The 11464-nt window shown below is 55.3% G+C and overlaps 1 protein-coding gene across 8 annotated transcripts in view; it reads right to left on the reverse strand.

The window, feature by feature from the left end:
* PNPLA6 (patatin like domain 6, lysophospholipase) overlaps positions 1-11464 on the reverse strand; it is a 26906-nt gene that overhangs the window by 5238 nt on the left and 10204 nt on the right. For 6 of the 8 annotated variants that reach the window (XM_017879981.1, XM_017879983.1, XM_017879980.1 and 3 more), the window contains 12 exons: positions 7149-7354; positions 6832-6963; positions 6621-6744; positions 6155-6268; positions 5826-5901; positions 2609-2752; positions 2352-2415; positions 1901-2069; positions 1552-1734; positions 1260-1378; positions 846-1002; positions 52-168 (listed from right to left, as the gene is read on the reverse strand). In XM_017879981.1, the coding sequence (XP_017735470.1) occupies positions 52-168; positions 846-1002; positions 1260-1378; positions 1552-1734; positions 1901-2069; positions 2352-2415; positions 2609-2752; positions 5826-5901; positions 6155-6268; positions 6621-6744; positions 6832-6963; positions 7149-7354 (1605 nt within the window). The remainder of the gene's footprint in view (positions 1-51; positions 169-845; positions 1003-1259; positions 1379-1551; positions 1735-1900; positions 2070-2351; positions 2416-2608; positions 2753-5825; positions 5902-6154; positions 6269-6620; positions 6745-6831; positions 6964-7148; positions 7355-11464) is intronic. The other 2 variants (XM_017879979.1, XM_017879984.1) reach the window with 1 other exon arrangement.

Below are 11464 nucleotides of genomic sequence, written 5' to 3' on the forward strand. Positions count from 1 at the left end.
GGGGACTTCTTCGGGGAGGGGCAGGCAGGGCAGGGGATGGGGCGGGCCTACCTCAATCTGTTTATCCTGGAAGACCCGGTGGACGCTGCGGTTAAAGGCAGACCCAGTGAACATGGAGGTGACTGGGTACGTGAGGTCCAACACAGGTTCCAGCACTGAAGTCATGCTCTAGGGACAAGGGGGCCAGACAGGGTCAAATAGGAGTCACATGGGGTTACAGATAAGGTTCACCAATAGGGGGTGAGCAAGGAGCACTTAGGGGCCAGGTGCAGTGGCTCACGCTGGTAATCCCAGCACTTTGGAGGCCAAGGCGGGCAGATTACTTGAGGCCAGGAGTTCAAAAGCAGCCTAGCCAACATGGTGAAACCCCATCTCTACTAAAATACAAAAATATTTGCCGGGCTGGTGGGGCGTGCCTGTAATCCCAGCTACTCAGGAGGCTGAGGCGGATAAATCACTCCAACCTGGGAGGTGGAGGTTGCAGTGAGCCAAGATCGCGCCACTGCACTCCAGCCTGGGCGACAGAGCGAGACTCAGTCTCAAAAAAAAAAAAAAGAGCATTTAGGGATGATGTGATCACCCAAGGCCGTTCACAAGGTGGTCACCAAGGTCCCTGGGTGCTCTAGTTGGGGGTTATGGGTTAGGGTCAGTAAACAGGAGGTCCCAAAGTCGTTACCCAGAGTCCTAGAAGCATATCTATAAAAGTCCGGACAGCTGCGGTTTACAGTTTGAATCAGGAAGGGTAACCCTGACCCCAGAGCCTCCCCCATGGGATCAGATTAGGGTGGAGCCACGGGTTTTATGGCACTCCTGGGGTGCCGCAACCCCTCCTCCCAACACCACACCTTGGCCCACTCCCGGGCCCGCTGCTTCGTGCGGCTGGCACTGCGCTCCTCCGCGTACAGCGCTCCGATGAAAGAGCCAATGGACGTGCCGCCCACTAGGTCCACGGGGACCCCCGCCTCCTCTAATGCCTTTAGCACTCCGATGTGCGAGCAGCCCCTGCCGGGAAAATGGGCCCCAGTGACCCGCTAGGCCCCAGCAGCAGTAACTCCCCTGCCCCCACCTCCTCCCACCTCCCGCACTGCTAAGGAACGAAGGACCCGCCCCTACCCACGGGGTCGCTCACCGGAAGCTCCACCCTCGGACACCCAGGTCCCGCCTCCAGGAGCAAGCCCCGCCCCCACAGTGTCTCCCAGGAAGGAAGCTCCACCCCGGATACCCAGGCCCCGCCCCAGATAGCAAGCCCCGCCCCTCACCTGGCCCCGCCCCCGCCCAGCACAAGGGCAATGGTGTTCCCTGTGAGCACCCTCGCCAAGCGGGAGAAGTCGCTGTGCCGGTCCGCACGCCTGGAGAAAACCTTCTCGTAGAGCTCATGCTGGGATGGGGGAGATAGCCGCGACCGAGGAGCATGAGGGCGGGGTCCGGCGGATCCCCCAGGGGCACTCTGACCTTCGAGCCCGTCCTCAACTCTCCCAGGCCCCGCCCCAATCTCCCAAGCCACGCCCAGTAGCCACGGCCCTGGAAGGTGGGGACCGGCCCGCTCCTCACCAGCTTGGCAGGGCTGCGGCGCGAGAACAGGCGGCGCGGACAGCGCAGGTGCAGGTGCCCCGAGCACCAGCTGCGCATGTTGAGCCACTCCACGGTGCGCGTGGGGCCCGCGCCCTCCTCTCGGTGGAGCAGGACGAGCTGCTTAAGGGCGCGCACCGCCGTGTTCTCCAGCATCTGCTCCAGCTGCAGAAGACGGACGGCAGAGGTCACCGGCCGCCCCACCACCTGGCCACACCTGGGTCCCTGATCTCCTACTCCCACGGCGAGGGTGCACGTGGCCTGGTGCAGGCACGGAAGGGCAAGGGACGGGTCCCGAGGTGGGTGAAATCAGGGGACACAGCCTTCCAACCTGGCCGAGGGTGGGCTCCTGGTCCCCCAGGCCCACGATGAGGATGCAGTCAGCCTGTCGCAAGCAGCGCACCGTCCAGGGCGTCAGCGAGGCGTCCGTCTGGTAGAGTACGATACGGTGTGCATCCTCCTGCTGGGCCAGCCACCCTGACAGCCGGAACTCTTGGATGCTAGGGTAGGATGGGGGCAGCGTCATTCTGGGGCTGGCCTGGGTTCAGTGTGCTCCCTGAGACCACAGAGCTCTGTTGCTGGGAGGAACTTAGACACCCAAACCCCCACCATGGAAGTCCGTGCCCTGGTGGGCGGATTCACACCACTGCGAAACTCCCCATTGGCCTACGGGTAGGACGCATGCTCCGTGGTTGGAAGCTGAGAACTTGAACTCAGGTCTGAAAGAATTTGAGGCTCCAAGCCCACCCATCACCCTACCCACTCCCTTCTGCAACACACACCTATCCAGTGCGGAGGCCCCCAGGCGTGCCCGGATGATGTCACTGTTAAGGAGTAGCGTCGGACCTAGGGGTAGGTGGGGAAGGGAGGCTGGGAACCATGGTCCACAGGGCTGGGGCCTCACTCAGAAAAGAATATCCATTACCCCACCCCTGTGGCCCTGTTCCCCTCCACCCCCCAAATGACCTACCTGAACATCTTTCACTCACTAATGTCCCACCCACAGCCAGCCCCCACCCATGACCCTCACCCCACTGACCAATGGCCTGCAGGGCGTGCTGCAGCTCCAGCGTGAAGGCCACCATGGGGACCTCAGCACACACGGGCAGGACTGCCACCGTTGCCAGGTTGCTGGCTGGGTTGGTGAGTTCCGAGTGTGGGGGCACACCCAGCCCAGAGCCTGCTGAGAACCCAATGGATGAGATTTGTGGTGCAAACCTGTGTCTGGAGAGATGAACCCTCCTCCTCCTCTTCTTCCTCTTCCTCCTCATCTGAAGTTCCCGCTCCTCTGCTCCCAGACTGCAGCCCCCAGCTGCCTAGTCTTGACTCTACCATACTGAAAACCATGGGTCTGGTCCTGGACCCCCAGCCTCAACTACTATCCCCTTTTGTTAAAACCTGGCCATCCACCCTCCACTTTGGGCCCTGATCACCTCAGTGGGATCCATTACACAACTCTACAACCATTCAGATTCACTGTGCTTGGGAGATCAATTGGCCAGTGTCCCTGCCCCATTCTGGTCTTGGTTCCTCTGTCTAATGGGGGACCTGAACACAAAACGAGGCAGAAATAAAGCTATGTTTAGCCTGGTCAACATGGAGAAACACTGCTCTACTAAAAATACAAAACAATTAGCCAGGCGTGGTGGCATATCCCTGTAATCCCAGCTACTTGGGAGGCTGAGGCAGCAGAATCACTTGAACCCAGGAAGCAGAGGTTGCAGTGAGCCGAGATCATGCCACTGCACTCCAGCCTGGGCTACAGAGCAAAACCCTGTCTTAAAAAAAAAAGAAAAGAAAAGACCAAGACAAGAAAAGAAAAGGAAGTAAAGCTACTTTTGACACATCTGTTGCTTCCCAGCTTCTCCACTAACAGCCTAGACCAAACTGTCAACTCCCATATCTTGCCTAGACTTCTCGTTTTCTCCTTACTGGTAGAATCCTTCTTCCCATGTAACAATCTAAATAAGCTGAAATACCTGTCCACAGCCCCTAGCCCCTACGTGACTTACCCCCCAACTCCTGCCACCTCTCCCCTTGGTCACTTTCCTCCTCTCAGTGCTTTGAAACCACCAGCCCCCCTGTGCAGCACCCCTGGTTTCTCTTTCATGTCTGGTCCCATCTCATTTGTCGTCTCAGCTCACTGTCTTTAGAAAAGCCTCTTTGTCCCTCCCTCCCTCCCTCTGTCAGCCACACACCATCATGACCTTCTTTTGACCCTCTTTTGTCTTCTAGATATTGTTTTTTTTGTTTTTTGTTTTTTTGAGACGGAGTCTTGATTTGTCGCCCAGGCTGGAGTGCAGTGGCACGATCTTGGCTCACTGCAAGCTCCGCCTCCCGTGTTCACACCATTCTCCTGCCTCAGCCTCCCGTATAGCTGGGACTACAGGTGCCCGCCACCACACCCAGCTAATTCTTTTGTATTTTTTAGTAGAGACGGGGTTTCACTGTGTTAGCCAGGATGGTCTCGATCTCCTGATCTTGTGATCCGCCTGCCTCAACCTCCCAAAGTGCTGGGATTACAGGTGTGAGTCACCGCGCCCAGCCGATATTGTATTCTTTATCTGTAATTTCTTTCCTTCTTTTTCTTTTCTTTCTTTTTTTCTTTTTTTTTTTTTTTTTTTTTTTTTTTTTTTTTTTTTTTTTTTTTTTTTTTGAGATGGAGTTTTGCTCTTGTTGCCCAGGCTGGAGTGCAATGGCACAGGCTCCGCTCACTGCAACCTCCGCATCCCGGGTTCAAGCGATTCTCCTGCCTCAGCCTTCCACCACGCCTGACTAATTTTTGTACTTTTAGTAGAGATGAGTTTCACCATGTTGGCCAGGCTGGTCTTGAACCCCTGACCTCAAGTGATTCACCTGCCTCGGCCTCCCAAAGTGCTGAGATTACAGGCGTGAGCCAGGCCTCTAATTTCTTAAAGATGTCTTTTCTGTCACTACTGCCCTGCCCCCACCTTGGGGGATCTAGGGGTCAGGGCCAATTGGGTAGAGCCCCTGGAGGGAAAAGGGGTATCTAGGTTGCTGGGCTGGCCCAGAATCTGGCCGCTACAATGTAGAAACTCAGGCCCACATTTCAGCAGGCCTCCAACCCCACTGCACGCCCCATTCTGTTCTAGCTCACTGAAACCACAGGCTGAGACAGGGGCTACATCTCCCAGCATGCTGTAACTTCAGAAGGCAAGCTGCCCAGAGTCCTAAACAACAATCCACAGAATATTTTCCATCACGGTATGGGGAGTTTTGTTTGTTTGCTGTTCTATTTTTTCTGAAACAGGCTCTAGCTCTGTCGTCCAGGCTGGAGTACAGTGGCACGATCACAGCTCACTGCAGCCTCAACCTCCAGGCTCAAGCAATCAATCCTCCCGCCTCAGCCTCCCAAGTGGCTGAGACTACAGGCATGTATCACCACGCCCAGCTAACGTTTGAAAAGTTTCGGCCGGGCATGGTGGCTCACACCTGTAATCCTAGCACTATGGGAGGCCGAGGCGGCCAGATCACAAGGTCAGGAGATCCAGACCATCCTGGCTAACACGGTGAAACCCCGTCTCTACTAAAAATGCAAAAATTTAGCTGGGCGTGGCGGCGGGCGCCTGTAGTCCCAGCTACTAGGGAGGCTGAGGCAGGAGAATGGCGTGAACCCTGGAGGCGGAGCTTGCAGTGAGCCAAGATCGCGCCACTGCACTCCAGCCTGAGCGACAGAGCGAGACGCCATCTCAAAAAAAGAAAAAGAAAAAGAAAGAAAAAAAAGAAAAGAAATTTCTGTAGAGACGTGGGGTCCTACTGTGTTGCCCAGACTGGTTTCAAACTCAATCTCCTGGGCTCAAGCAAGCCTCCTGCCTCAGCTTCCCAAAATGCTGAGATTACAGGCGTGAGCCATCACACCCGGCCTTACCATCATATTCTGATCTAGGACTCCCTTTCTCTCTACATCCAAGCCGTGGACTTCCCCAGCAAGCCCTAACTGGCGGGCAGACTCCGCCGCCTAAGACTCCATCCCTGGCACCACTGATTTACTTTCGAGCCCATTAACTAGCACGCCTGGGGTCAAGGACTCTGTTTCCCAGCATGCTCAGGAACACGAACTCCATTCCCCAGCATGCACTGCACCTCGGTCCTACTTTGGGTATGAAACCCGCAGGGGCATGATTTCTTCGCTGAACTCCATTTTCCAGCATCCCTCAGGAAGAAGGCGTCCCTCCCAGCATGCTCTGGACGCGGGACTACATCTCCCAGCACGCTCCGGGCCGGCCGGCTCTCACCTGGGAAGGGTCCTTGCAGCTGCTGCAAATTTCCTAGAATTTTCTGGCTCAGCAGGTGGATAAGACGGGTCACAACCTGGGGGCGTTGGAGACCGGCATTTCAGTGAGACCCAGGAAGCAGCTGTCCAGGTCCCACCTCTCCCTCCTCTGCCGGGGCTCATGGGTCCCCGTTACCTGAGTCCCACCCCAAGAGCCCCGCCCTCACTCTCTCGCCTTGGCACCTCCCTCGGCCCCCACCTCCTCCAGAAGCCCCTCCCACACGCTAGGCCCAGTCCCCCCCCCCCCGGGTCCGGCCTCCGTCCCTGTGCCCCGCCCACAACAGGCCGTACCTGCGGGTACCGGCGTTTGATGTGACCCAAGGTGCCCTCGGGAAGCTTGGCCAGCTCCGTGTCTCGCACCGCGTGCACCGTCGTGGCTCGTGGCTGCCGGGTCAGCGCCTCCACCTGGGGGGCCGCGTGCATGATTGAGGCTGCTTGGGTGGGGAATGGGGAGGCCGAAGATGGGTGGAGAGGGGGCTGTATTGCCCTATCTAGGGCTCCCCTGCAATGGGGGTGCAGGGAAGCAAGCCTCGCCCGCTACCCATTAGAGGTCCGAGGAGAGAGAGAGGACAGGGATACATGACAGGCGGAATCCCCTTTTCCGACGAAATGAGGTCTGGGAGGGGAGTGGACCGGGTGACGTCAGAGGTCGGGAGCTGCATTCACCACTCCCTGGATTACCCGGGATGATGTGTGTGCGTTGTGTGGGGATTGGCCTGGAAAAGGCCAGAGGTCAGTGGGTGGGGGCCGCACTCACCACGCCGATGAGGTCGCCGCGGCCGTACTCGCCCACCAGCTCCTTCTTGCCACTGCCTCGCTGGATCACGCTACGCAGCCGCCCATTGAGCACGATGTAAGTGCAGTCGGAGCGGTCGCCCTGCCTGAGTAGGACTGGAGGTCAGCAAGGTCTGACCACCCCCAAGTCCCCACCCCTAGGCCGGGCCTGAGCAGCGTGGTGGGAGCTGCACCTGTACAGCGCGCGTCCCGCCTCCACTGCCGTCCAGTCGATGGCGAAGTCCATCTGGCGCACAAAGGGCGACATCCTGGCTGCCACCGTGTGCGCCGCGCTCAGTACCACACTGGGCTGTGCGCGCATGATCCTGCAGGGATAGACTTGGGATGAAAGAGGAAGGCCTCAAAATTGCCCTACACCGGCGCTGGGAGGCCAGATCTGGGGGCTCCCTTCTGCTCTTCCAGGAGTAAGGTTGAGGGCTGGGGTTCTGGCCACTCTCATGGGTTGGGGTCCTCCGAGTGCCACCCCCACTCCAACCTCGGGCCGCCATACTCATAGAAGTCGGACTTGGAGATCCGCAGGAAGGTGCAGTCGCGCTGGGCTCGCAGCGTGAAGATGAGAGGTTCGCCAGTGAGCACAGCCAGCTGCCCCACCAGCTCCCCCGGCTGTGCTACAAACAGGCACACGTCCTCCGCCTTGTCGATCATGCGCTGGTACACGTGCAGGCAGCCCCAGAGCACGAAGTGCAGGCTCACGTCCTGTGCGGGCAGGGGATATGATGAACACAGAACCCGCACAGCGCGGACCCCAGCTCAGGTCAACGTGCTCCACAGCAAAAAATTAAAGAAGGAAGGAAGGGTTAAGAAAAATATGAAAGCGCAGGACGCGGTGGCTCACGACTATAATCCCAGTGCTTTGGGAGGCCGAGGCAGGGGGATCATTTGAGGCCAGGAATTCGAGACCAGCCTGGCCAACGTGGCGAAACCCGTCTCCACTAAAATAAAAAAATTAGGTGGGTGTCGTAGCACATGTCTGTAATTCCAGCTACTCAGGAAGCTGCGGCAAGAGAATTGCCTGAACCTGGAAGGCGGAGGTTGCAGTGAGCTGAGATCATGCCACTGCACTCCAGCCTGGGCAACAGAGTGAGACACTTGTCTTTAAAAAAAAAAAAAAGAAGAAGAAGGCCGGGCCGGGTTGCTGACGTCTGTAATCCCAACACTTTGGGAGGCCCAGGCGGGCGGATCACGAAGTCAGGAGGATTGCTTGAGCCCAGATGTTTGAGGTTGCAGTGAGCTATGATAGAAGCCTGGGCTACAGTGCAAGACCCCGTCTCTAAAATAAGTTAAAGGCCAGGTGCAGTGGCTTACGCCTGCAATCCCAGCACTTTGGGAGGCCAAGGCAGAAGGACTGCTTGATAGTTTGAGCCCAGAAGTTGGAGACCAGCCTGGGCAACATAGCGAGACCCCCGTCTCTAAAAAAAAAAAAGAGTAAAATGGGCAAAAGATCTGAATAGATACTTCTCCAAAGAAGATATACAAATGGCCACTAGGCGCATAAAAAGCTGTTCAACATCAAGTCATTAGAGAAATGCAAAGCAAAACCACAATTACACTTCACACCCACAAAGACGGCTGGAATTACAATGTGTTAGAGAGAATGTAGGACTGGAATTCACATACGCTGCCAGTGGAAATGTAAAATGGTACCGCTGCTTTGGAGAACAGTCTAGCAAAGAAACAAACAAAATAACAGTGCTTAAAAAAATTAAAAATAGAGGCTGGCCATGGTGCCTCACGTCTGTAATCCCAGCATTTTGGGAAGCTGAGGCGGACGGATCACTTGAGGTCAGGAGTTCGAGACCAGCCTGACCAATATGGTGAAACCGTTTCTCTACTAAAAATACAAAAATTAGCTAGGCATGGCGGCATGTGCCTGTAATCCCAGCTACTCAGGAGGCTGAGACAGGAGAATTGCTTGAATCTAGGAGGCAGAGGTTGCAGTGAGCCAATATTGCACCACTGTACTCCAGCCTGGGTGACATAGCGAGACACCCTCTAAAAAAAAAAAAAAAATAGAGTTGGCTTATAACCCAGCAGTTCAACTCCTAGGTATATACCCAAGAGAAATGAAAACATATGTCCAAGCACTTTGGGAGGCCAAGGTGGGAGGATCACTTGGGCCCAGGAGTTTGAGACCAGCCTGGGAAACATAGTGAGACCCCACCTTTAAAAAAATAAATAAAACATATGTCTACACAGAAACCCTTACATAAGACTAGGTGCGGTGACTCACGCCTGTAATTCTGGCACTTTAGGAGGCCAAGGCGGGTGGATCACCTGAGGTCAGGAGTTCGAGACCATCCTGGCCAACATGGCGAAACCCTGTCTCTACTAAAAATACAAAAATTAGGTAGGCATGGCCGGGTGCGGTGTCTCATGCCTGCCTCAGCTTCCTGTGTAGCTGGGACCACAGGCATGCGCCACCACGCCTGGCTAACTTTGTTTGTTTTTTGTAGAGACTGGGTTTTGCCATGTTGCCCAGGCTGGTCTTGAACTCCCGGACTCAAGAGATCCTCCCGCCTCGGCCTTCCAAAGTGCTGGGATTACAGGCGTGAGCCACTGCGCCCAGTCTAAAGTATATACTTTAAATGGGTAAACTGTATAATACATGAATTATAGCTCAATAAAACCATTACACCCCCCCAAAAAAAAATATTGTTCCACTTGAGGTTCACCGACTCCCTTTTTTATTTCTTAGAGATCAACCTGTTTCTTCCCACCACACAACATTTGCACAAGCTCTTCCTTCTGCCTAGAATGACCTTTCCAACAACTGTATCCAGTTTGTCCCTCCCGTTCCTTCCTTCTTAGGTCATGGCCTTAGAGGTGCCACCCTGTCTAAGCCAGACTTTGTAGTGCCAAGATCATCTCCTTTGTAGCACTGTGCACTTATGATTTTACAAGAATTTGTGTAATCCTTTGAGTCATGTCTCTCAGAATACTGTGGGCTGCCCAAGGTCAGGGACCACTAAGGGCTTTCCCTGCCCAGATTTTTTTTTTTTTTTTTTTTTTTTTGAGACAGGGTCTCACTCATTGCCCAGGCTGGAGTCCTGGGGTGCAATCTCAGCTCACTGCAACCTGTCTCCTGGGTTCAAGCAATTCTCCTGCCTCAGCCTCTCGAGTAGCTGGGACTACAGGCGTCTGCCACCACGCCTGGCTAATTTTTGTATTTTTAGTAGAGATGGGGTTTTACCATGTTGGCCAGGATGGTCTCGAACTCCTGACCTCAAGCGATCCGTTCACCTCGGCCTCCCAAGGTACTGGGATTACAGGCGTGAGCCACCATGCCCAGGCCTTTTCCTGCCTCTTGTCCAGCTGGCAGCACACGGTTTGGGATGGGGCAAATGCTGGGTAAACACATGTTTCTTTCTTCTTTGGGTAGCCTGACCAGCTAGACACCTTCCTGTTCCACCCCTTTATAAATAAGGAACTGAAACTGCCCAGAAATGGAGAGATTCCTTCTTTATCCACCACACCAACTTGTCTGGCACCCAGTGAAGCTCCACCTGCCAAAACACTGCAGGGACCCCTGGGTGAGGCGCAGTCCCAGGAGATACAAACACATGCTGGAACCTTCTAAGACAGAATTTCCAGACTGTGGCCAGGCGCGGTGGCTCATGCCTGTAATCCCAGCACTTTGGGAGGGTGAGGCGAGTGGATCACTTGAGGCCAGGAGTTTGAGATCAGCCTGGCCAACATGGTGAAGCCCTGTCTCTACTGAAACTACAAAAATTAGCCAGGTGTGGTGGCACGTGCCTGTAGTCCCAGCTTCTAGGGAGGCTGAGGTGGGAGAATCGCTTGAATCCGGGAGACGGAGGTTGCAGTGAGCCAAGATCGTACCACTGTGCTCCAGCCTGGGCAACAGAGCAAGACTTGGTCTCAAAAAAAAAAAAAAAAAAAAGTTTCAAGGAGAAGCACAGGAAAGCAGGGGTCCCTAACAAAAGTCCTGCCAACCCAGAGAAGCTCTGAGGGGCTGCAGACCAGCCTGGTACACTGACAGGCCAGGGCTGGGTTGTGGCCACCAGTCTCCCAGATAAGCAGGGCCCAGGGGCCCCCAAAGAAGCCACAAGGTAACCTTACTTCCTCAGCTGTACTAAGAACAGCTCGCAAAAGCCTCGACTTCCTCTCCAGAAAAGAGCCCATCCCTGCCATGGGTGGTTCAAGGAGACAGCAGAGTCACTGGGTCAAGTGACACAGCAACACCCTAGCTGGCTAACAGTAGGATCATAGCTCCCACCCCACCCTGACCTTGCCCCAGGCTTCTCTCCCCCGAGCCTGGGGCAGTGCTGGGGTCCCAGTGCCTGTGACAGCTCACTGTCACCGCAGGCCCTCCTCACAGTAAGCTGCTGCTAAACCCCCTCCCTGGCCATCTGTTACTCTTACAAACCTCACACTGTGGATAATAGACTGGATGGTTCCAGCCTGTTGCTCTGTACATTTGAGCATCCCTGGTCTCTACCCACCAGGTGTCAGAAACAGTACCCGGTGAAATCCTAACAATCAAAAATGTCGCAGCAGGCCGGGCATGGCAGCTCATGCCCAGATTACAAATCCCAGCTCTGGGAGGCCGAGGCAGGCGGATCACCTGAGGTCAGGAGTTTGAGACCAGCCTGGCCAACATGGCGAAACCCCATCTCTACTAAAAATACAAAAATTAGCCAGGCATGGTGGCACAGCCCTGTATTCCCAGCTATTTGGGAGGCTGAGGCAGGAGAATTGCTTGAATCCAGGAGGTGGAGGTTGCAGTGAACTGAGATTGCACCACTGCACTCCAGCCTGGGCGACAAGAGCAAGACTCTGTCTCAAAAA

Source organism: Rhinopithecus bieti, unplaced genomic scaffold (genome assembly GCF_001698545.2).
Source record: "Rhinopithecus bieti isolate Rb0 unplaced genomic scaffold, ASM169854v2 scaffold_10589, whole genome shotgun sequence".
NCBI lineage: Eukaryota > Metazoa > Chordata > Mammalia > Primates > Cercopithecidae > Rhinopithecus > Rhinopithecus bieti.